The 27613-nt window shown below is 34.4% G+C and overlaps 1 protein-coding gene across 4 annotated transcripts in view; it reads right to left on the bottom strand.

Moving 5' to 3' along the window:
- Positions 1-27613, bottom strand: part of UNC80 (unc-80 homolog, NALCN channel complex subunit) — a 227255-nt gene that overhangs the window by 126318 nt on the left and 73324 nt on the right. For all 4 annotated transcript variants that reach the window (XM_045034431.1, XM_023259652.2, XM_011285519.4 and 1 more), the window contains exons 22-24: positions 22356-22528; positions 4406-4618; positions 961-1096 (exon numbers count right to left, since the gene is read on the bottom strand). In XM_045034431.1, the coding sequence (XP_044890366.1) occupies positions 961-1096; positions 4406-4618; positions 22356-22528 (522 nt within the window). The remainder of the gene's footprint in view (positions 1-960; positions 1097-4405; positions 4619-22355; positions 22529-27613) is intronic.

The following is a 27613-nucleotide window of genomic DNA, read 5'->3' as shown; positions in this document are numbered from 1 at the left end:
AAAGGATGAGAAAGTGCAAAATGATGAAAAAAATTTCAAAAAAATCATTGGTATGAAAGTGGAAAAGAAGACAATAAGTTTTCTTTGATTATTATTTAATTATGCTCAATATTACACCCAGCCGTGCTTTTACAGTTTAAGACTAGAAAGATGAAGTCATCTTGGTATTGCTTAACTGACAACAGTCTTTAACATATAATCAGGGAGTCTAAATTTCAAACCACTGGGGAAAGGCAAGAGGAAGAAGTATTATTGTCTTCATCAGATAATGTCACCAATTCCATAACCATTTAGGAATTTTATTTAGGTAGTAGTACACATACACAACACGCTTGTATGGTATACAACACACGTATGCGCAAAATGGTGTTGAAGAGGAGTGTACAGGAATCTCTTTGTCTATGGTGGGACTCACTTCTAATTTTAACAAAGAAGTACAGTACAGCAGACATTCACACTTCTAGAAATCTGAATTGTTTAATATTTCAAATTCATGTTAAAAACTATAATCAAATAATTCACTATTTTAATGATTTGGGAAGCATTTCATGTTCAATTTTATTTGGTCCATTTTTTTTTAATCTCCAAGAGCAATAACAAAATGCAAAACCTGAGTGAACCTCTTCTGGTTCAGTAATTTTCCACAACTATATTTTCTCAGAGAGGCCTAATACTAACCTTTGTATAATAGTAAGAGTCACAGACTACAAAGCATTGGATGTTCTGTATTGGCTGCAACTCCTTGTGTCTGTCTATGGTCTTCTCTTTTTGGTTCTTGCCCTCTCTTTGTGTGGCTTTATGCACATGCGTTACATCCATGCACAGGGAATCAGGGAAAAGGAGCAGTGGGGAGACATGGGAAGGTGGTAAGAATATGAAAGAGGAAAGAGAAATATTAAGTGCTCCTAAAGCAAAGATTCTTACAAGCAGGGGTTCTTGTAGTAAAGGGAGTCTCCTTACTGTCATCTAAAAAGTCTTCCTCCTCATCCTCCTTTCTCAGTCTCCTCTTTGTTTCCTCATCATAAATGAGACCCAGAAGGTTGGCGGGGCTTTCACTTTCCCCATGGCACAGCTCATTCAACCGGATGCCAATTGCCTAGCATGGGAGAAAAAGAGTGAAACAGCACAAAGCATGTCAGACTGAAAAATAGGCTTTCACATTACAGAGTCCATAAGCAACTGTTAATGGGAAGGTATATATCATCTAGTAGGGCATATTAAACAAAGAGATTGACACTGATACATAAGCCTCCTCTATATGCCAATGTGCTGTACTCACCACGTTTCTTTATGTAGAAACCCAGGGGTGGATGGCATTGACACTATCTCCAAGGTCATTTAGTCTGAAGACTTGTAGGAACTGGAACAAAACCTTTGTGTTCTCATACAAATTTTTTTTTCTGAATATATTTCCACTTACTTGAAGGACATTTATTTCATAGGTCTCATATAAGGGAGTGCAAAGTTGTTTTTAATGGAGGATTTTGTTGTAGTAAAAAAATAAGAACTCTCAGTTCCTCAGAGTGCTTCTGATTATGCTATTTTATGAGAATGTCACTGCCATGCTAATGAGTTTGGAGGTTGGCAAGAATTCTAGTACAGCAATTTTATTTATATCTGGCATTATGTACAAAGTAATGTCTTTTTTATAGACTTTGTTCTCCCACTCCATGATAGTCTATGAATGAGTAAGAGACACTAACTATTCCTTTGGTAGAGTATCCAACATCAACATGGAACCAATACCTGCTATCTGTTCTTCTGAATCATCATGCACTATTGTCTGATTTGCCAAAAGGAATTTTCCACAAGAAGAGACAAAATACACCACCTCTGTCTAATTATTTTTATGTTCCAATTACATACTGTGTACAATAAAAGACACGTGCTTAGGAAGGAGAGTCAAAAGCTAAAATGAGCACTGAACTTGTCTATGCATTCATAGGTATAAATTCCGACTAATTTTCTTCTTCCTTCTGGTATTACTTCTTTCAAATACTCAGAAAGGTTGCTAAATTCTGGGCATGCAAGAAATTAGACAAAGTACTACAAATTGATGAGGATATGTCCAAAACTCTTTAAATAAAAACGCAAGTCATTTGAATGTCTTGACTATCTGGAAAGAAAAAGCTCTCCTTAAACTCTGGAATTAAGTGCCAAGTAACAAAAACTATATCAATGAGAAGGAAAGCATTGTAAAAAGGTGTCATGGCATCCTAAAAGTTTAGTCACTAACCTGAGAAGTTTTAAGCAAACAAAGAAAAACATTAAAAATAAAAACCACTACCTCAACAAAAAGCCTTGTCCTGATGCCACTATTTGGAGATCCTCTCTAAAGAAGGAGACATGCAATTATGAGTCTGGAATGGAGCCAACAAACTTAATGGTGAAATTCAAAGGGGGAAAAAATCTACATGGATCTTTCCAGGATGTTGACACTAAACAATTTAAGTTAAATCCACAATTCAGAAAGCTTAAAGAGTTGCTCAGAAAATGAACTTGCCTTGGATAACACTAAATGTCTAGATAATAATTTAGAGCTCTTTGTCTCTTCCAAGGCTAGAAAAATGCCTTAGGGATAGGTTTGTTCCTTTTTTTTTTCCATCAAATATTTATTAAGTGAGGTAATTTGTTAGGTAGTAAATAACACATAGAGTTGAATAAATTGTTACAGTATGCCAGTATCTTTGCTGAATGTGCCCTAGTAGATTACAAGCCTTCATCTAGAAGGGTCACTGTTTGGCAACTGGGAAGGTGAGGGAGGTTGAAAGACTTGCTGAAGGTTGTTCAGCAACCATGGTCTGAGATCCAAGCATAGGGTATCTGTCTTTTGCTCTTCCCCTCAAGGAGCTTACAGTCTCCTGGGGGAGGCAACAACACATCAAAATAACACATTAACTGATGAAAGAGACAAAAAGTATTTTATTAGTTCAGGAGATGGACAGATTAGATTCAGTTCAGAGAATCATACAGTGTCTCTTTTCTGTAGATTGCTGTAGATGTTGAAGAATTGGTGTTTGGGCTAATGGAGAAGAAGAGGAGTGGATACTCCAGGTAGGGAGTTCCAAAAGATCTGTCAAGGAAGTGCACAGATCTGTTCAGAGACTGACAAGTAAGCCACTTGGCTGAAGCACAATTTTGTGAGAGAGAAACATGTGCAGGAAGGCTGGGAGGGTAGATTGGGCCTAGATCTATAGTTCTTGAAGCTGAACCTCATTTTGTATTCTGAAGAATGATGAAAGGCAATGTGTGAATGGGGGAGAACCCTTACTCTTTTGAGAGACTCTGTGTTAACTGCCTAGAAATGCACAAACCGTGTATCCTGCTTTCAGAAATTAATGTAATAACTTATTATTACTGAACACCTGTTAGACACAAAGGATTGAGATAAATGTTCTTTTAGATACATTAGGTCATTTGACTTCATCATCCATAATCTTGCTGTAGTTTGAATAAAGGCTGTGGAGAGAGCAGTGATGTCAGGCTAAGTAATTTGGGTTTTATCCCAAGGGAAAAGGAAGGCCACTGAAGCATTGTAAGTTGGTAAGAAACACAATCTGATTTGCATTTTAGCCTAATCACTGTGAGAGCAGTTTGGAGAATGAATTAGAGAGGGTAAATCTGGAAGCCGGGAGATAAGTATGAATGTTCTGCTTTCAGATGGGCTCTGCCATTTGGAGATCATTTTGTTGGCAGTGTGTAGAATGGGTCAGATGAGGGGAGATTGTGGGAAGAAGACCAAATCAGAAAATATTTTAGCCATCCAGATGAAAAAGAACAAAGATGTGACCTAAAAGGACATCAGTGACATGGAAGAGGTGGAATCAATAAGGGAAGGAAGGATGGAATATGTTCAAAGACTGTCATCTTAGATAAATGGTGTTACCATTTATAAGAATAGAAAGTTCAGGAAAGGTTGCAGATGAGGGTGTATTTATATTGGAAGAAGAGTTTTATTTTGGTCAGATTGTGTTTCAGGGTATTGAGTGAATGCTTCCAGAGTACAGTTGGTAATGCTGGCCTGGGATCTGAACAGTGCTATGGATAGAGAAGTCTATGCTACTGGCATATAGGTTACAGTTAAAAATACAGGCATAAATGTACTCCTGGGGGAGGTTATGCAGGAAAAAACTATAATAAATTCTGGGAATGTCTATATTTATAGGGGGGAAGGAGGCAGGGGACCAAGGAAGGAGACAGGAAATAATGTCTAACTTCATAGATTTATTGAGAACATTAAATGAATTAAGTTTATCTTCCCCTAAAATGTTTTTTTTCACTGCATGGTACATAACAGATACTCAATAAATTGTCTCACAAGCAAACAAACAGACAAACAAAAACATAGAACTTCTTCACTTCACCCAAGCACCTGAATTTTTATATAAGAAAATCGTAAGCTCACGTCTCCCCATTGGTAGAAGAGCTTGGCAGCATTCCACTGTAGCTTCTGGTTCCGTTTGTTGCCCACAATGGGAGAGCGTCCCCTGGAAAGGCCTTTCTTCGTGATATTCACGTGATGCCCTTTCATCCACTCTGGCCAGTTGCCGCGGTTGCAGCGGTGAACAAAACGGGCACATTCCAGAAACAGAGCTGCTCTGGCTACCACAGGAGCTTCCTGAGGACGGTTGTGGAGGAAAGAATGATGTTGGATTAATGAGCAATAGGCCGACCTTAAAGGGAATTACTAAGTACTCTTAGTTTATTTTAGTCCCCATGCCTTGATTTAGGTTAGTCATATTTCCCAGAGTGCAGACTGGTAGTAGCATGGTTAACAGTAGTGGGAATTCTGGAAAATGAATCTTTGAAGGCAAATTTGCATACTGAAGAATTAGACATTTTAAGTAGATTTCTGTGTTTAGCTTTCCCCTTTTGAAGAATCTCAAGTAATTTTATGACTTTATCATTGCATATTTAAGAGGCAGCTGGGATTTGCATAGGAGAGTGAGATAATGTTCAAAGGAGTTTTTTAATATGAAGCTTTTGTTAAACCTAAAATTTTAACCCAAGCCAAACAAATATTCAATTTCTAGAACTAGTCTTATGTTAATCAAGGGAGTCAATAGTGATCTTGTTCCAACGATAATGTTATCTATGACCATCCACACACTCCAAAGAAGTACAACTGTTCCTGCGCATTTTGGCTAATAAGAAAAGGAAGTGCTTATTAGATTTTGTTGAGTTAGTCTTTTGTCCCCTTTACTTTGTGATGAATAACAGATAAAATTCTGCTTAAATGGGCATGGTTTCAATTGAAAATGTTTGACAAAGAGGAAATTATTCAATTGATAAATGAAAAACAGAGCATTTATTCAAAAAAAGAGAAATATGGTTCCATCTTGTCATGTCAAGATGTGCTTAAAAAAAAAGAAAAGAAGAAACAACTTTCAGTTAATACCAAGAAACTAGTAAGGATCATCTACCTACTGAAATCTTCACAAGCTAAAATAAATAAATTAAATAAATAAATAAATAAATAAATAAATAAATAAAGGAACATTCCCATAGAAGGTCAACAGGTAACAAAAAGTACATACATCAACAATGTGTATATTTAACTTGAGCCAGTTTAAAAAAATACATCACAATACTGGCCATCAACTCAGAGTTACCTAATAGCCATAAGCTGATTAGTAACCAATGCTTTTCAACATTTCAAACAATAATATTCTTAATGATTCATTAATCCACAATATTAAAATAGGGGCTAATATATAGAGAGTATCAATTACATGTTGATTAGCTTTTATGAGTCGTCATTCTGAATAATAACAAACCTCTAGACTAGAAATAATATCCTCATTTCAATGTTTTTAAAAATGAGGCATAATTTTTCTATGATCATGCAGCTGGGAAGAGGTGAACACAGGATTCAATACCAGGCCTTTCTAATGTACAAATTGTTGCTAGTTTCTCTTTGGTACCTGCATTGTCTTAATATATACACAGATAAATCTTGACAAAGATGATTTCTAGAATGTGTATAGAAAGTCATTTTTTTTAAATGGGGCATTAAAGTCATGTAACGTTACTCTCTAAAACACAAATATATGATCATATCATTTTCCTATTTAAAATTTATTATAGGCTCCATCCATCTCAATCATAACATGAATAAAGATACTCAACCTTTGTTATCTGGTTCATCTCCCTTTCTATCTCTGTATCAAGTACTCTATGGTCTAACTATAACAAACAGGTTACAGTCCCTTAAATATGACATCTTACACCTTTTCACATGTTGTTTCCATGATTTGTGGAGCTGTTAAGCCTTTTTCCCATCTTGTAAATTCCCACTTTTACTAATAAGTTTAGTTACTTCCTCTAAGAAGCCTTCCTTAATGTTTCTCTTCTTAGGCAGAGTTGGTTACTTCATTCTTTGAATACCACAGTATCTCAAACACACTGAATGATTCTAGTAAGTTAGCCTTTAAGCATTTTCTCATTGTCCACAACTTAAAGGAAGCCATCAAGAGTTCTGATAAGAAATATATTTATGTAGGAACTTAATATCACAAAGCATATGATGCATCGATACTACATGCAAAGTTAACCTATGCGGAAAGGTAGAGTACCAGATGAACATTAATGGTGAGAACCTATCATTAAAAAAAAAAGTGGACACTAATGATGAAAATCTATCATTCACTGCATTGGTGCCAAGATTTGGTAGTAGGTCACAGGAATAGAAAGACGAGATTGAGAGGGTCAAATGATTTTCTGCGTTAAACCTATCAGTATTGGGGTACCATAACATACAGATTAAACGTCTATGCTCTTTTCTTGTATTAAATATTTATTTTACTACATATCTCAGATATGCTAATCTGTGTCTGGAAAAGGCTTGAACATCTGTTTGTAAAAATGGATGGCAGTCTGGAAGGCAAGGTGAGTCATGTAAATTTGTTGTCAACCCATCAAATTTTGACACATTCCCAATATAAAGCAATGGGATTCATTGCTTAATGACAGGAAGACAGAACCACTGTTAGGGTGGCATTATGTTGTAAACCCTGGCTCCTACAGAATTACCAAGGTCGAAAATTAGCCTAACTCAAATGTATGGGGCAGAGGATCTTTTTATTGCCCTTATCTATTAGATGACACTGAAAAGATTAATAATAGATGAATGAAAAATCCAAATTGTGCTTTGTGGTTTTTCCTATGTACATTGGCTTGCCTCCTTCAGAAGAAAGCTTAGAAAGCTCAGGGCATTTGGAATGAAAAGCAATTTTGATTTTCTGTTCATAAAAACTAGTTATAATAAAACTCAGATATTACCAGTTATCAGCCCTAGGAAATCCTAATCTAAAGTTTGGAAATGGAATCGAGATCATTATGAAAATAATTCCCATTAACTATACAGCACAACATGAAAAGGAGGGTTGATTATTATCTGATGAATTTGATCCATGTTAACTGTAAAAGTAGGTAACTTTTGGAAATGTCACTATCTGCATTAAGGGATGAGGACATAGAGTAACTCAAACATTGCCTTTTTATTATAATCCTCATCAACCTGGTGGATGAAAGCAGACTTGAAATACTATAGTCAAGATGACACTGAATAGTACCACTTTCTGGGGGTATTGTAGTATATATCTTACTATACAGACAATTGAGGAAGTTGTTGAGGACTCTACAAAGCTAAGGACTCTACTGTGCATCCTGGTAGAAGATACTTAGCATTAAGTACTGACTTCACAATGTGTATGAAAGAGCTTTCAAGGCATTTTAGATGGGGTGTGGCTATAGGGAATTATTTTCCTTATAAATTCCTTTCAGAGTATAGTTTAGAAAGTATTGATTTTAGGGGCAGAGTTCTAGAATACCTTGGACAAAAAGAATTCTTCCTGGACATAGAGAAGAGTCAATTTTTCCTCTTTTTGATGGAGCTTACCTCTTACAGTTCAGCGCAATCTGAAGAAGCAGCAAAAAATGGAGACATGACAGAATGGATAGGGATGGACTCACATCACACAGAACAACAGCACAAATGGAGAAAAATGAATCAGAAGAACGCTGCATGGATGAAAACCACAGAGTATCAGAGCATAGTCAAAAGTGAACATCTAAACAAAATTTGATACCATTGGTATACCACAGAGAATTTTTACTGGTGGTCCTGAAAGAAAAGTAGGCGTATTTAAATTTCTGTCTTATTAGCATGTCTGCTAGATTACCTTTTTATGTTTTGTAATGCCAAAGAGTAGCTTCAATTCAATTGTTGCATAACCTTATAGTCCTAGACAAGGCAGGAACCAATTTTAACTGGGAAGATTAGATTAACCTAAAATATTCAGTGAAATCTTATGGAATTTATAAGTTTGAAGGTCAAAAATAGTTGAATACTAACAATTTCACATGGTTCACTCTTATATAAGGTGTTCTCTGCAATGACTACAAAGCTATTTAGTTAGAGCTACAAAATGTCATAAGAATGTCATTATGCAGCACGGATTTCTCTAACATTCTATGACTAGAAAACTTCAAGGGTTGGCTGCTTCTCCTTGACTTCCTTTGTCACTTTTCCTGCATTTTATAAGATCATTATGTATATTGAATGTTTCCTTTATGAAAGTGAAGGAGAGAATTGGAACACTAATTCAAGCAGCTGTGCTTTATTTTGCCTGGGGACTTAGAAAATATTGTTACCAAGATACGATGGTTAATTGAAGGTTATAATTGCAATACATTTCTTTCCCTGAAGGACTATATCTAAACTTATTATGTGAGAAGAAACCTAACTGATTCTGAAAACTCATATAAAAAACACTGGACAGGAACTAACTGTTTTAAAAGACTGAATATTTTATGTTGGCCCCTGGGGAATTACATAATATTTTTATTGCCTTACAATAAAATATAAAGCTCTTGCTGGCATAGGGTACCTATTTATTTAAAACCAATGGGAATAAGCAGTTATTGTGGGTCCTAATGTGCATTGGAACCTCGTTTGCTAGAGGATATGTGCTTGTGAGTCAGTATTTATTACTTAGCCTATATTGAATTCTCTGCCTGACTGAGATCAGTAAGTAACTGACAGGCTGTCTCTGCCCTTGCTCATTTCCACAGTAGCTGTGGGCAACTGAAATCATTTGGTTATCAGGCTAGAGGCAGGCATTATATTTTAGTACATGGTCTAGATGGCTAGTCATTTTAACAGTTACTCATATCACACTAAAATTTTGGGTATTATAAAAACTAAATAAAGTCTTCTGTTTCTGACAATCTGATGGATTACGTGTAGAAACAAACTTCCTTTGGTTTAGACTTCTAAAAATACTGGATAAAATATCGCCCAAAGTTTTCATTTTGTCTTTCTTTTGTTTCTAACATGAGATAATAGACTGCTGGAGAGAAGAAATTACAAGAAAGTATTATTTTGGGTGGGGGAAAGAAAGGGGTGAGAGCAAGCATAGGAATAATTACCCTGAGGGTTTCTACTGACTGTGGAGAGGCCAGACCCTGGGTTTTCAATGGGCCATGAGTTAAATGTCTGGGCCCAAGCAGAGTGGGAGGTCAGTTCATTCATTCCTACATAAAGCCAAGATCCCAGGTGTGACTTATGTTCAGTGAATGAATAAGAAAAAGATCTACCCCACAGAAGTAGGTTTGCCTGAAAAGACTTGGCTCTGGCTCTGGGTAAAACAGAAATAAACAAACAAACAAAAAACAAAACAAAAAAGATTCTTTTATGAGAACTCCTAATCAAAATCCCACGTTTTTGTATACATTTGGACTAGAATGGGTATGACTTCCATGCTCCTTGACCACTAAAAAGATCATTTAAAAATAATCTTAGGTTAGTGCTGCTTCCATGCCTGAGAAAGGAAATGGAAATCCTCTCTGGAGGAATATTTTACATCAGTACTTCTCAAATCTTCAGACTTAAGTGTGAATAAGAGTCACTGGGGAATATAGACAAAAATAGATTTTTTTTGGTCCCATCCCAAAGATTCTGATTCAGGAGATATATTGAGGGCCCAAAAATTTGCATTTCAAACATGTGCACAGATGATGCTGATATTGCTGATCTGCTAAATAACACTGCTTTTAATACAGGTCTTAAAGAATTCTCACAGATAAAATCTCAAGAAGTTAAGTTCACATAACAAATACATTTAAAAATCTACCGTGAGTAAGAGCAGAAACAACAAAGTATAGGATCAAACTCACAAAGACAGGAGTTATTGGAATTGTATGGTATCAGATACATCTAAAGATTAATGTGGATATTGAAATGTATGATGAAGAAATAGGTTATCAAAGTTGACCTGGTAGTTTTACAACAAGGATCAAATAAAACTTCTACAAATAAAAAGTAGTACTCGAAATTTCAAACTCAATGTATAGATTAAAAGACAGATTAGATCAAGTGTTCTCAACTTTAGCACTATCACCATTTGGGCCAGATAATTCTTTCTTTACGGAGGGTGCACTATGTATTAGGAGATGTTTGTCAGCATTTTTGTTATCTACCCACGAGATTCGAGTAGCAACCACCAGGTTGTGACAATAAAAAATTCTTCCAGACATTGTCAAGTGTCCCTTGTTGGGTAAAATTTCTTGCGGCTTAGAACCATGGGATTAGACAAAGTTGAAAAGAGAAAATATGAAATGGAAGACATATCTCAGCAATATAGGATATAGATTGAAAGAAACAAAGAAATTAAAAATATGAAAGAGAAATTGTCAAAAACAGAGGATAAAACAATAAGATCTATCATATACCTTTTTAATTCATAGAACTAAAGATTAGATAAAATGTGAAAGATAGAAGTTTTGAAGAGATAATAATTGAACAATTTGCAGAACATATATAATATGCCAAGTACATGATTCAGGGGCTTTATGAACCTAAAGTAAGAAAAATGAGCTAGAAACATCTTAGTGAAACTGCAAAATATCAACAATAAAAAGAAAGTGTTAAAAGCAATTAAGGGAGACAGATTAGATTATGCATATTACTTAAATGAATGTTGATAAAGTCAGAAAAGAATGGGATAAGAACTTTGAGGTACAGAAAGAAAATGTTAGCTTGTAATTATAATTCCAGCAAAAGTATCTTTCATTTTTTTTTAACGTTTATTTATTTTTGAGACAGAGAGAGACAGAGCATGAACAGGGGAGGGTCACAGAAAGAGGGAGACACAGAATCTGAAACAGGCTCCAGGCTCTGAGCAGTCAGCACAGAGCCCGACGCGGGGCTCGAACCCACAGACCGCGAGATCATGACCTGAGCTGAAGTCGGACGCTTAACCAACTGAGCCACCCAGGCGCCCCAAAAGTATCTTTCAAGAATGAGATCAAAATAAAGACATTTTCAAGTAAATTGTAGTTGTGAGAGCTACTGCCAATTGATCATCACTAAAGAAACTTCTGAAAGGTCACCTTCAGAAGAACATGGATCCTAGGAAGAATGTATGAGATTCAAGGAGAAATGGGGAGCAGAGAATATGCTAAGCTTTTGGGTACATTCAAAAATAATTTTCCTGAAAATCAATAAAAATATTGTCTGCTTTGTCAATGTTAAAACAAAAACAAGCTGGAACTAAATCTTGAACAATAGTTGGGGTTAAAATCCTCTACAGTATTTTACTGTTTGAGGGAATAGTATGGATACTAACTATAGACTTCATTTATTGAAATATGTAATTTTGAAAAATAAAAACAGAATACAATAATTTCCAATCTAGTGAAGGAAAATAAATAAAACAAAGCTAAACCAAACCAAACCAAATCAATAGAAATAAAACTAAATCCATCACAATCTAAAAGAGGATATAAAATAGAAATAAGAACACATATACAATGAAATAATGAAACTGTGTAATAGGCAAAAAAAAAAGTGAGGTTAATCTATATCAGCAATCATTAATCTGTGCAAAGGTATTAAATTTTCCAGGGTAAAAGGTTGTTAAAGTAGTATAAAAAATTCAGTGTATTTTTTTATGAGAATCATACCTAAAACACAAACATATAGAAAGTTGAAAGTAAATTATTGGCAAAAGGACATACCAAGCCAATGTTAACCTAATAAAATGATTTCATCTGTATTGGAATCAGAGAGAAATCTATCTTACTAAAAATAAACTGGGTCACTAGCCAGTGATAAAAGGCTCATAGCACTAGATACTTGCCATACTTCTAAACTGCTACTAAATAAATATAGATTGTCAGAACTACAACTATAAATGCCATCAAATTTGCCATCAGTGTGAAGATTTAAACACAACTTAGTATCCAAAATCTATACAGAACTTATCAAACTCAACACCCAAGAAACAAATAATCCAGTGAAGAAATGGGCAAAAGACATGAATAGACACTTCTCCAAAGAAGACATCCAGATGGCCAACCGACACATGAAAAAATGCTCAACATCACTCATCATCAGGGAAATACAAATCAAAACCACAATGAGATACCACCTTACACCTGTCAGAATGGCTAACATTAACAACTCAGGCAACAACAGATGTTGGCGAGGATGCGGAGAAAGAGGATCTCTTTTGCATTGTTGGTGGCAGTGCAAGCTGGTGCAGCCACTCTGGAAAACAGTATGGAGGTTCCTCAAAAAACTAAAAATAGAACTACCCTACAACCCAGCAATTGCACTACTAGGCATTTATCCAAGGGATACAGGTGTGCTGTTTCGAAGGGACACATGCACCTCCATGTTTCTAGCAGCACTATCAACAATAGCCAAAGTATGGAAAGAGCCCAATGTCCATCCATGGATAAATGGATAAAGAAGATGTGGTATATATATATACAATGGAATATTACTCGGCAATCAAAAAGAATGAAATCTTGCCATTTGCAACTACGTGGATGGAACTGGAGGGTATTATGCTAAGTGAAATTAGTCAGAGAAAGACAAAAATCATATGACTTCACTCATATGAAGACTTTAAGAGACAAAACAGATGAACATAAGGGAAGGGAAACAAAAATAATATCAAAACAGGGAGGGGGACAAAACAGAAGAGACTCATAAATATGGAGAACAAACTGAGGGTTATTGGAGGGGTTGTGGGAGGGGGGATGGGCTAAATGGGTGAGGGGCATTAAGGAATCTACTCCTGAAATCATTGTTGCACTATATGCTAACTAATTTGGATGTAAATTTTTAAAAATAAAACATAAAATTTAAATTTAAAAAACCCCACAACTTAGTAATCAACATATCAAACAGTAAGAAGTAAATAAGAATGGAGATTTGAATATAAAATACTACACCTAAGAATTGGAGACTGCACATGCTTTTCAACCACAAATGGGACATTTATGAAAATCGATAATGTTCTAGTTCATAAAACAAGTCTCCATTAATTCCAAAGAATCAGTATGTAAAAACAAACTTACAAATCAATAGCAAATGGATGCCTAATAAAACCTTGGTATTTATAAACTGAAACACACACATACACATCTAAATAACCCATGGGTCAAAAAAAAAGATTAAAGAAATTAAAAATTACTTAAAAATGAGTTGTAGCAAAAATACAGCTTATCAAAATTTATGGTGTGTAGTTAAAGTAGTATTTGAGGGAAATTAATAGCTAAATGATCAGTTTTGAAAAGAAAAAGTGAAATTATTAGCTCAGCAATCAGCCAATAAGCTAAAAAAAAAATACAATGAATTCAAAACCAGAGAAGAAAATAAAGAGCAGGACGTAATGAATTTCAGAACAAAGATAACACAGAATCAACAAGGCCATTAAAAAAAAAACTAATAAAATTGAGAAATATCTGGCAAGCCTAAACAAGAAAAAACCCACAATTTTAGAAATAAAAACATAGAATAACTACAGATACTGCAAAGATTAAGAGCTAATAAGAAAATGTTATGATAAATGTTATGCCAAAAAACCCATGAAAATGTAGGTGAAATTGACAAATTACTAAAAAAATTAAAATTACATTGATTCAGAAGGAAGCAGAACTTTTGGCTAACCAATTAAGAACTGAATTTCAATTTGAATTTCAGTTATCTCTATATTTATCTATGGACTCGATATAATTCCAAGAATAAATCAAAGTATTTTTATGAAACCTGACAACCTAATTATAAAACTCACACGGAAGAGCAAAGAGCCATAAATAGCTTAGGTGACATTAAAAGTTCTAGCTATTAAAACAGAGTAGTTTAACTTAGGGTGCAAGGGGAATAGAACAAAAAACAAAAACAGAAACCCTCAAAATTACACTCATGCATATGTGGAAATCTGACACATAATTAAGATAATACTATGAATTCAAAGCAATAAATGAAATGAATTCTCCGCACATCAGAGAATAAAGTAGGAACTAGTAATATATTATGCTAGGATAATTATTTTCCATGTGGATAAAAAAGGATTAAGAAAACAATTTCCTATCTTATACCAATCACATGGTAAGTTCTAGCTAAGGACTTCGGTGTGTAATGCAAACTTTAAAACTTTTATAAGAAAAAATAAGAATATATTTATTGCCTTGGAATTTCTTTAAAAATCTGTTAAAAAAAACTGCTAGCCATAAAGAAAATTTTAATGAATCAAATTAAAATTTTCTCTTTATTAAAATTTAGTATAAGGAATAAAATGAAAATAAGCCACAAAGTAGGGAACAGAAAATGGATTCTAATTGACAATATCTACATCCTTTTAAAATCCTCAACAAAATTTAAATAATCCTCCAAAAAAGAGAAAATAAACACATGGGATTTTTTGCCAAAGTGAAACGTGAATGGTAAATGGTATAAGAAGACATTTCAGATTTTAGGCTGAAATATAAAGTGTTGTTACTTTAATTCATCAGACTGGTAAAGATAAAAATGTTGGACAATTCAAGACAAGAGCACAGAGCAACAGCAGCTTTTATTACAATGTTGGTGCCAGTAATTGTTGCAACTACTTTGAAATACACTTTGGTATCCTATAGTAAAGTTATGATTCAGTCATGCCACCCACGCATGTATTTTGAAAACTGTAAATCAAGGCCCATATGCAGTAACACTCATGAAGGCATTGTTCAAAATAGTCAAAATTTTGAAAAAATAAAAATGTCCATCTAACATTGAATGGTTATGTAAACTGACATATTCAAACAAACATCATTCACCAGTGAAAGTGATTGTATTAATGCTAAAGCATCAACAAAGGTGAACTCAAATGAAACATGGAACAAAAAGAGGATGGTATAATTTAATTTAAATGAATTTTAGAGCTAGGCAAACAAAACAAAAAGAAACAATGTATTTCCTAGAGATACAAGTGCATGTGGTAAAATAAAGAAAGCACAGGAAAGATAAAATAAAGTTCAAGAGAGCAGGGTCTTCTGGGAGATAGGGGGTATATGATTAGGGAAGGGAATCCAAGCAACTTTAAAAAACTGGAAATGTCCTATTTTAAGGTAGTAGTGGATATGTGACATTAAAACTTTTTTTCCCCTTCAACTCTTCATGTTTATGATATACATTACTTTTATGCTACATTTCATACTTAGGATCTTTTAAAAAATTCAATAATATAGAAATAGCACTAGAATCAAGTGAATAATTTCATGATTTAGTTTTGGTTATTACTGAATTATTTCAACCTTTCTTATGATTCAAAAGAGAACACAATATGATTTCACTTTGATAGTTCCTCGTAGGCATGTATATTCCTACTTCCCTGAAAGAAGCTAATCTGCATTGATCACCAAGTAGTCTTATGATGGAAAGCCCTGTGTGGATCAAATTCGATGCAGTGAACCTGAAAGTGTGACTATATCTATGGGAACCAGTGTTTCGTTTTCTCCCAAAGACTTCCAGTTTATTCTGCTTAACTGGTATAATTCTTGATAGCATCCCCTTTCACTCTCCAAAGTGCCTCAGTTGGAGAAAAAATTATACAATCGTTCCTAAAGCTATCTATTTATAAGGCTGTGTAATTTACCAAGAATTAGGTTTTCTCCATCCCAGGCCAGAGAGAATTCTATAATATCACTGACTTTCTTGCCTTCTTGGAATTTCTCCTAATGCAAAAGACATTATTACTAGTGTTATTCATGCTGATAAATTAGAGATCACTATGTCTGTTCATGTTATATATTTAACTGACTAAAAAAGGACACAATATTTCATCTGAACGATACAGAAAACAGACAGAAGTGCCTTTCGTTAGAACTGTTTAATTTTTCTATTTTTGCGCTTGCAGATTACATAAACCTAGAGACAAATGAGGTTTTTCTAAAACATGTCTTTTCTAAAATGCTTTACAGTTGTGTCTATTAAATTTGTACTAAAAAGAAAGAGCGTGAGGCAGAGCTGTGCTGGACTTAAAATTAAACCAATTATCCCCAAGTTGAGTAGTCAGAGCAATAATGACAAGAGAATTGTTTAAAACCAAACTTGCAGAAAGACTTGGAATGTTGACATCTCTAACATTTCTTTCATTTAATGATACTTTTTAATTCTGAAGAAAATTGCAAATTTGAAAAAGTCACATTTACAATCTATGATTAAGGCAATAAAACAGTGAAAACTTCTGAAATAAAAATTACATCATAATGAAAAAGTGTATTTAAGCTGCACTTAAAAATAAATGCAACATCCAACAGAAGCAAACAATAAAGGAGAGAAGGGAGAAAGTGTTGGAATGGATTGTGATGATGAAATGAACACATTTGTCTTTCCCTCCTCTCCCAAATCCTATCTGATGAAATGGCAGAATCAAGAAGTATGCCTATATCCATATCTGTATCTGTATCTCATCTGTGTACCTATCAATCAGCAATCTATCCATCTATGCCATTTATATTTATACCTACCTCTCTCTATGTTTCTATATTCATATTTCTATATGGTAGAAATACAGATATTTCTATATTCATCTTTCTACGTGATAGAAATTTCTATCCATATTCACACAATTATACCTATATGACAAAAACCACAAATGCATTGTAAAACATGTAAGACATTTTAACAGTGAGACATTTCTGAAAGCCAGGAGGAAGATGAAATCAGATATTAAGTGAAGCCAAATACAGAGGAAACAAAGCTAAAAATACATTTAGTGGAGGGCATTTGTGAAAGTTAGAGTAATTCCAAGAAACTCTTAACCCAGATGAACAGGTATGCAGTTGTCATACCTGGGCAAATGACAGTAAACACCGAAGGCTACCTTGAGTCAAGCACACAGGACACACAGCTCTGTTCCCCTTCCTCAGGATGCTTGTCACAATTCATCAGTGATCCGTTCCTTCACTTTTCCGTACTTGAGAAACTGGATTTAAGTTGTGCCCTTAGTTGGGGACTGTTCCCTGAGCTGGTTCCTTTTCTCTCATGTGAACAAGGTAATAAATGTGAAAGTGCTTTATAAACTATCAAGTATAATGAAAATGTTACTATGGTTATCCACTACTGCCGCCATCATTACCTCTCCCTTTTATTCAATGAGCTCTACCCAGATTCTTTGTCTGATAATGGAGACTACCACACTCCTTTAAACCTTTACTGATTCTGATATCTAGAATTGTGACCTCTGACCTCTGTATACTCTTTGGCCTTGACCTCGAATCACAGACTCAGGTATGAAAGGGAATCATACAAACCACCCACTTCTTGTGGCCCCTCTGTACAGTGGCCCCCATTGAATCCAGTCTAGTGACAAAGAACTGATCACTTCTCAGTGGAGCTACCCCATCACTGGACATCTACAATGATCAGAAAATGCTTCTTTTCTTTGAGGCTCAAAGACACTGCTTATAAACATCAATCCCCTTTATTTTATTTCTTACCATGAGATTTATAAGATTGAGAAGGTCAAGCAGGGCCAGAGTAGGTTCCAAAGGAAAGGAAGAAAAGAGAATCTAGTGGTCTGGTAACTATCTGGCAATAGCCATATTTTGGGGAAGTAAAATAAATTTTAAGTTTCCAGTGGGATTCAGCCCAACTTAGGGGTAGGAGTCAAGCTACAGGCAGGAAAAGAGTGTACTTGTATCTGGAAACCCTTGTAACCTCATCTCCTTGAAAACTAAGCATTATAGCAGTTGGAAATCAAATAGGTATGAAACCATTTTGGTAGGAGGGGATGAAATGTCAACAGCAAAGAGACTTGATTATCAAAGTATTGATCAGTATTCCTCTTAAAATAATCTACATTCAGAAACCAGTATTCATTTGTTCTATTGGGATTATTTTTCAAATCTTTAAATGCTCTCTTTGTGACAAGTCTCATATTTCTCCCATGCCTGCATATCTTATACAATTCCTAAGTATTACATATAGGAAGCAATTATTCTGTTTTCATAACACCAATAATTGTTAATAAAAGTAATCAGTCCAATTACTTGACTAAAATGTTTCATTTGCCAGTAATAATGCATTAATTGAGATTTAATTCTTAATAATTTTGTTTTCATGGATGGATTTTGCGGGGAGTCCATAAACCTTCTAATATTATTTGTTAAATTTTGTCTACAAGTGCACTTCTCTTGGGAAAATTTCCAGAGCTTTAATCCAATTCTAAAAGAGTCTATGTCTCCAAAATATTAAGAATCACTGGTTTAGTGGAGCCCCTGGGTGGCTCAGTCCGTTACAACTTTGGCTCAGGTCATGATCTCATGGTTTGTGAGTTCAGGCCCTGTGTCGGGCTTTGTGCTGACAGCTCAGAGCCTGGAGCCTACTTCAGATTCTGTGTCTCCCTCTCTCTCTGCCTCTTTCCCACTCATGCTCTGTCTTCTTCTCTCTCAAAAATGAATAAACATTTAAAAAAAAGAAATACTGGTTTACAGAGTGAATATGTAGTGTGAATCTTTAAAGAAAAACTCCTATATTTTCTGATTATGAGTTCATCATGTATTCGTGTGTAAAGGAAACTTTTTAAAGGATTCAAATGCTTTTGGACCATTAAAATTCATAATAGCTGTTTAAATGTTATCATGCCATCATTTTCCAAGTTGTATGGACAGCTGTGTCTATATCATCTTTCTACCATTTTTTCAAAAATCTGAAATAATATGGTTTGTTATTATCATTTTCCATAATCTCATTAGGCAGTTGCTTGAGAAATTTGATGCCCCATCTTGTCTAAAAATCTCCCAAAGTAGCTATGACTTTAAGATTGACACGAAAATAGATATGACGGTACCTTTGGAACATTACAGCTTAAACCACCTACCTGTAAAGTGCTAATGCATAATTGTTACTGTGAGTTCAACTAACTTCTGTCATCTTTACTTTCTTACTTACATTTATCATGGATAAAATACAGAATTTATTACTTTTGCATGTTTTAAAATAAGTTCCTATAGTTATCTCACATAATTTTTAAATGAGACAACCAAAATACAGTCTTTAAAGACACACAGAGGTCTAATCTGGCTCTATCCTTTGCTAGCTGTGTAGCCCTGGACTGTTAGTTGGTCTTTCTGAGCTTCAGTCTTTTTTTCATTTGGAAACAGTAGGCACACAATAAATGTTAATCATTAGTTTATCTACCCTAGAATGCTGTACATTAAGAAGGCTGGAAAACAGATCACTAGGCAAATACAATCTTCAGTAAGAAAGGTTCAAAAGAAGTTGTTTTGTTGCATCATTATTAACAGCTAGCACCATGCTTGGTACATGGGAAGCTCTCAATGGATATTGGTAGAATTAATTAATTATATGATGAGTATCTTTTAAGCCACATGGGGCCATATCTTTTAAGCCACTTTTTAATTCCACCACTCATGCCACTTGATATAATTAATATGCAGAGAACTGCCCCTCCTCTGTGACAATATCCACTTTAAAATTATTTACTATGCAGGGAGGGGCCAAGGAGTGCTCCACTCCCCATTACCACCATCTCATTATTACCCTGTTATTCTGACTTCCTTCTATTCTTAATCAAATCCTGCTGCTTCCACCACTAACCAACATCATGTAGTGGTGTCTGACATTTTATTCCCTGTCAACACTTTCTAATCATTTGAGAGTTAGAATATAGGAATTTATGGACACGTTAATGAGCATTTCTTAAGTGCAAATAAGATGGAACATACTTAATTGAGTGTTAATATTTTTGATGAACTGGCTGTTCATATACTTAGTCCTTATGTGAATGTTCCATTGTTTGTCTTTTTCTTATGAATTTGTTACATTTGTTTATTTTAATCTGCTTCTTTTGGAATAGGTCAATAGTGATTAAAAAACATCATTGCACAACTCAAAGGGGTGGCAGGCTAGTTACCATTCTCCCACTTAAAAAACAAGGGATTGGCTCCTTGCCTTGTCAAACTCTTGCTTTAGACAGGCACTTTGTTTTTGATTAATTGTCACCAGCCTCAGCTCTCCTGGAGGTTCATGATTCTTCACATTTAATAGTCACCAAAGCAGACATCAATACATATTGAACATTTTGGAATATATAAATATTCACAATGACAAATATCTGGGAATGGGGAACTGGCTGAAAAATCTTATACAACAAGTTATCATTTTGGGTGATTACAGTGGTATTTGTGTTTCAGGCTTAAATGAAACCACCTCTCTTGCTAGTCACTATCCTGAGAGCAAAAGCTGCAAATGTCACCAAAAGAATGTCATAAATCACATGATTAGATTTGGATTATTTTCAAAGGTAAAATATGGGTGGCCAATGATCAGTTATTCCTGTGTTACAAAATCTGGAAAACAGATCATTTATAGGCAGGCTTAAAGATTTTTGTTTTAAAAACAGTCTATTTTAGTTTGTATTTTTTAAAAGAGAAAATAAAAGACTTTTATTGTTGATGCTTATCTGGTAGTGAGTACCCAGAATTTACACAGTGTATGAAGAATTTATTAAACCAGAGAAAATAAAGGAAGTTGAGAGACTGAGTTCAAAACTCATATCTGGGCCTAGTTTACCTGACAGAAGCCCTTTCTAAAGAAGATTCACTTTATATTCCTTAAACCCTTACCTGTGTATATAATACCATGAAGTTCAAAGCACTTCTGCACAATTAATTTAAATTGATCCTTCATATCTTTCTTCCAATTGATAGACAATTAAACAAAGACTCAGAGATGTTTAAGTACTAATACACGACAAACCTAAAACTAATAATAACAAAATAATAATAATGACCTACTTTATTGAACAGTTATCTTACCAGGCCCTGTGATGAAGGCTTTCTATTTATTTAAAAATTTTTTTTTCAACATTTATTTATTTTTGGGACAGAGAGAGACAGAGCATGAACAGGGGAGGGGCAGAGAGAGAGGGAGACACAGAATCAGAAACAGGCTCCAGGCTCTGAGCCATCAGCCCAGAGCCTGACGCGGGGCTCGAACTCACGGACTGCGAGATCGTGACCTGGCTGAAGTCGGACGCTTAACCGACTGCGCCACCCAGGCGCCCCGAAGGCTTTCTATTTAATGCCTCATTTAATCCTCACACTAGCCTGAGGAGGTAGGTATGTTATTATTACTCTTTCATTTTACAGAAGTTTGTCTGGTAAATGTTAGAGTGATTTTGATCCAGGTAGTCAGATTCTAAAGCCCTCATATCCTTTTAATCATAATGCTATACAGTCTACTTCCCAGTGCATATTTATTAAAATTTGTCCTTTTCTTTTTTCATCTCACCACCTTTCTTCCTCCTTTTGCCATTAGTGCTGAGAAAAGCAAACAAAAAAATAAACCCACAAAAACTATACGATCATCTCAATAAATGTAGATAAAGCATTTGGCAAAGTACAACATTCATTCTTGAAAATAACTCTCAACAAAGTTGGTTTAGTGGGAACATTCCTCAACATCATAAAGACCATACACAAAACACCCACAGCTGACATCATACTCAATGGTGAAAAACTGAGCTTTTCCTCTAAGATTAGGAACAAGACGAGAATGTCCACTGTCATTTTCTTTCAACACAGTATTGAAAGTCCTAGCCATAGCAATCAGACAAGAAAAAGAAATAGAAAGCATCCAAATTGGAGAAAGAAGTAAACTTTTTACTATTTGCAGATGACATAATGCTATATATAGAAAACCCTAAAGACTCCACCAAAAATCTACTAGAACTGATAAATAAATTCAGTAAAGTCACAGGATACAAATTTAATATATGGAAATCTGTTGCACTTCTATGCACTAATAATGAAGTAGCAGAAAGGGAAACTAAGAAAACAATCCCATTTATAATTGTATGCAAAATAATAAAATACCTATAAATAAGCTTAAGCAAGGAGGTTTTGAAAGACCTGTCCTCTGAAAACTATAATAAAGCCTTAATTAAAAAAAATAACTCCACAGATAGGGTTAAGATTAGGGACTCAGGCTTTCCTCCATTAGCATTATTAATTGTAATGGGAGATAGAGTGGGCAAATTCTTCTAACAACTTACAAGATCCAAAGCAGCTGCCAGGATGGATGCATCAGGAATTGTCCCTGGCTCACAGCAGTTTAACAGAAATTGAAAGCGCTTCATGCCTTGTCGGATTGCTCCAAGATTCACCACGTTTTTGCTTTTTCCACCATCTTGGTTGGAAGACAGATGGTCATCAAAGCTGTGGCAACCTGTAGGGGTTTTCCCATGGTGGAGGAATGAAGGAGAGAGAGTATAATGGGTCATAGATTGAAAAAGAGCTTCAAAGTTATAACACTATGTTTTCTGTAGAGTTGGCCTGAAAACTTCCTCCCTGACTCCACCTCCTTCCTTTCCATCCTAATGCCTGATTTAGATGTACCATGGCTTTTGGGAATCTGGTGACACATAGCATATGCATGTGCAGAGGTTTACATGAATATAGGATCTGATCATTTTGCTACCAGGTCTCTTCTCTAATACTAGCAAGAGACCTTAGTATATTTAAAATGATTCTTCTTGTAATCGACAACTAACTTCTATTTTATGGACGATGCAAGTACTGTGCAATTTTAAATCTATTATCAAGGACAGAATCTTGATATCTCGGTAATAATACAAAGAATCACTGACTTTTGGAGTTGTAAAGAATCTTAGATGTTGGTCATTTAATTCCAGGATTTCTAAACCTGGCTGTATATCAAAATTACCTAGTAAGATCCTGAATCTCAACCAGACTTTCAGAATCAGAATTTTTAGAAGTGGAGTGTAGGAATTTGTGCTTTGTAAGCCTCTCAGAACATAATGAGGCAGCCAGCCTAACCCAGCACTGTGACCAGAGATTTGGGAACCACCGATCCCTCCCCACACTTATTTTTCCATAATTAAGCTGCCTATGAATAGGAATCGGTCTAGAGCTTATTCAATACAGAATATCAGGTCTCATCACTAGAGATTTTGATGCCATGTCTGGGGGGGATATGCATATTTTAACAAACACTCCACATGATTTATTGACCACAGAAAGTCTAAGGATCATACATTAAGAAAAAAGTGATACAAAGTATTGTTTTTCATTAGTTTTATCCATAGGCACATTTGAAAAACCTAAATATCTCCTGACTTTACTACAGTTTCTAATATATATCTAAAAAAATTTCCTTTTATAAGGGTATTATGCTGAATATTGTTTTTAAAACCCAGTCCAAGCCCCTTCTCAGGATTCTGAAATGTACCTGTGATACCTGAGAATAAACCCCAAGGATGAGAATCACTGATTTAGAGCTTCCCTTAATTTCTGTTCACACCACTCATTTGTGGTTACCAACTCCAGGTTGTCATTGAGAAGTCACAGATCGGATCTCCAGAAATGACTTTCCCACCTCTTCTGTTAAGAATACCCTGATCCCTTCTACCTACTGCCCTACTTTTCCTACCTGCTGCCTCAGCACAAAGGCACATGTATGTATGTCTGGGATTTATTGAAAAAACACCTTTAAAAAGCATGAAAGATAGATGAAACAGATATGGAAAAATTTGATCAAATTTTTGTTTGATCATGGGTGATGAATATTTGGGATCCGTTAGACCATCCTTTTTACTTTTTGTCTATGTTTGAAAATTTTCATAAGCACAAAAAAATGCCTCATGATATAATTAAAAGATCATTATCAAAATTTCCCATATTTCAGTCCTTATGAGCATACTTCCTTTTCAGATGCAAATGTTCCATACTCAAAATTCCATATTCAACATCTTCAGCACTTTTTTTTCCAATTAGTGTGACATATTTTTTATCAATTGTAAAATGAAATAGAACACAAAGAATCTGATGGTGCAAACAATTTGGAAGACAGAATCTCAAATGACACAAAGGAGGTAGAGCTAAAAGCTACAGATAAGGAACAAACACTTCCTGGACAGCTGCCTTTCAAAATGCTACTCTATTTGTTCACTGGGCATTATCAAAACTACCAGAACCAGTAACTTCCTGTTATTTCTCCTATCTGTATGTCACTTTATTAGTCATTGATATACAGTCTTTTAAGTTGCACATATCAGCAGAAATCTCATCTGTTAAAAGAATAACCTTAGCAGTGCCTTTAACTTTTATAAAATAATATATTTTTAATGAATCCAGTTGTTTTATGATTTGTTACTATAAGTAAGATTTACAATACATTAGGTGATAACTGCCTCAAATTTGTAATAGAACGAATATATAAGACAGGATGTATGATCAGTAAACTTATTCTTATTTAACTGATTTATTAAGGACAGTTGTCATCATCTTATTAAAGGAGGCTTAACAATAATAAGCTTTTCATCATTTTTCTCAATATTTATTTGACAAGATAGTGAATTCTAAAAGAAAGCTATTTAATATTACCAAAGGAAGTACCATTTTGATCAAAAGAACTTCAGAAACAATATGGTTAAAGAGTCTAAGTAAAATAATGAAGAGAGAAGGGATCAAAACAATCTTTGTCAGGAAGAACATATATTCTTTGCTTCACAGAATGATGGATATTTATTGAGGTATGAAGATCAGTAGAATCCTATGAGCTCAGGACATAAGAATCACGCTTGTAAGAAAAAGCTATTAATAATGGAAAATTTCCATTGTATCTATATAGCATTAATGGATAACCATATATTTGCTACCATAGTTTAGCATTTAGTACATGCCAAATAGTGTATGAAATATTTTATAATTTATTTTATTTTTTGTAATAGTCCTTTAAGATAAATCTTTAAAGATGATTTAAAAAAAAGAGAAAGAAAGAGAATGAGAGACAAGAGAGCAGTAAGAACATAGACAGAGAGATACACAAAGAAGGGATAGGTTAAGTAGCCCAGTCTAAGTTCATGCAAGAGAAAGTTATCAAGTCAGGATTCAAATCCAGACCTAATGACCACAAGCCTACGCTCTTATCATTATGCCATAGAGCATCCTCAAAATACACAACTGTTCATGTTGAAGGAGGTTAGAGTTTTCTATATTGCTGAAGGTAGAGATTATGTCAGGAAAACTTATAGTAAGAAATAAATCAACATTGTACATGTTACAAACTGACTGTAAAATTGTTCCCAGTTGGCATTCCATATTGTAATCCTAAAAGAAATGTTAAAAGTAATTTGGCTATAGAATACATCTCCTGTCAATCTTTTATATAAACTTACTAGGATGTAAGGATGCCTCTTGGCTTCCTTGGACATAATGATTTTTTTGTCTCAGTACATTCTAGTTGCATTTATTTACTATCTTTTACATTAAATTTACTGAGGTATAAGTTATAAATTTATATAGAATACAGTTTTTATAATGTGTTAAACTTAAAAAGGGATACTTCAAATATAGTATTTCTTTAAGCAGCACTTCCATGGAATTTATGGCAGAGCTGAGCACATAGAAGATTTTCAGTAAATTTTATTAATCAGTTGAAAAAAAACATTGCTTTAATAAAATATCTTCCCTCCCTCAAATAAAGACAACATGATTTCTAAAATGAAATATTCTTAGTGAATATGAAAACATAGAAGAAAAAGCTTATTATAAATGCAATTTCAGTGTTGTTAAATGTTCAGATATATTTTTAATTTATTGAATAATGTTTTTACATTTTAAAGAAATCCTATTAACTATTGCATTTGATCTTAACTCAGTGAATTTTGAGTACTACATTTAAATTGAAGGTAAGAATGCTTGATGTTTGTTTTCTTTAATAACTTTAAAGAACCAGAGACAATATAATTAAATCAAAATAATTGAGAAAGAAAAGGACAATACATCTATAATGGGTGCATAGGAATCATTTGTGCATATGGATTGGAAAGGAAGGAAGGAAGGAAGGAAGGAAGGAAGGAAGGAAGACAGGCAAAAGCAGATTCAGAAAGAGAGAGAGAGAAAGATGTTCACCTGGCCAAGGGCAGTTAGTTGTTGCAAACTACAATGTAGTAAGATTAATAGATAATGTTTTTTTAAATTTTTTAGAAGAGCTGGGGATATCTGGCTTCTGCAAGAGATCCAGAAGGAATTATCCCACAGAATACCTTTTATAATCTCTTTTTAAATTTTTTAAAGTTTATTTATTTATTTTTGAGAGAGAGAGAAAGAGAGAGAGAGAGAGAGAGCAAGCACACACACAAGAGGGAGGGAGGGGCAGAGACAGAATTCCGAGCAGGCTCTGTACTGCCAGCTCAGAGCCTTGTGCGGGGCTTGAACCCATGCACTGTGAGATCATGACCTGACCCAAAATTAAGAATGGAATGCTTAACCAACTGAGCCACCCAGGCACCCCTATAATCTTTAATTAGCCAGAGAATGTGGGCAAGGAATAATGGTGATGTGTAAGCTATCTTCTGTTGCCAGTCAAAAGCACATAAAATTCCAGATATCAATTTTAGATTTTATGGTTTTTGTCTTCTGTATACACAGAAACAGATAGTCTTATTTAAGGAACTGCTGACACAAATTGATCCCAAAGTCAGAATTTATGAATATTCCATATTATATTTCTCTATAATTTTTCTATCATCCTTTTCTATTTGTGAATGAAATATAAACAATATATAAAAGAATATGTAAAACTCTGAGATATCATGAGGAGTGAAAAAGAATCTATGGGAACTGAAAATGACAAAAGTTCTGGTAGTTAGGAAGATTCTTGAAACCATAGACTAATAACTTTGATGTATGCCCTGGCCAAATTCTGTCAGAGATAATTAAACAGGAACATTTTATTTAAAACAGAAGTAATCATAGAAATCATTGTAGCTTCATGAAGAATACATTGTATTGAACTAAGCTGCAGATTTCCTTTAGATAGAGTTATAAAGATGTGAGATTTTTTAAAAATCTGATGATATTTTTATCAAGAAATGGGAAAATGTTTACTAATTCTAGTAAATTAAGTATATGGTTGGCTAAAAAACTGTACCCACAAATTGTTAATTAATAAAAGTTAATTAGAAGTGTTGTAGAGGTTATATCTTTATATTTGTCCCAGTCAGTAATAATAGCAACAATTTGGATGGAAACAGGGAAATGTGTATGTCTCTGCAGATGAATCCTTATAGCACAATTGTAAAGAAGAAAAGATTTCAAATTCAACTTAGTTTTAGTTCTGTCTCTTAATTTCTGTTCTGAGCATATGACTTAACCACCTACCAAATTAATGAAACAATAAATTTTATTTATTTTGAGATGAAGAATTAATAATGGCTATATCAAAATATAGCATGATATTCATTCATGTGGAAGAGGGTTATCAAAAGTTAATCCAAAATTCAGTATA

The sequence above is a fragment of the Felis catus genome, chromosome C1 (genome assembly GCF_018350175.1).
Source record: "Felis catus isolate Fca126 chromosome C1, F.catus_Fca126_mat1.0, whole genome shotgun sequence".
Classification (NCBI taxonomy): Eukaryota; Metazoa; Chordata; class Mammalia; order Carnivora; family Felidae; genus Felis; species Felis catus.
The sequence above is the reverse complement of the archived record's forward strand: the minus strand, read 5'-3'. Positions and strand labels throughout refer to the sequence as shown.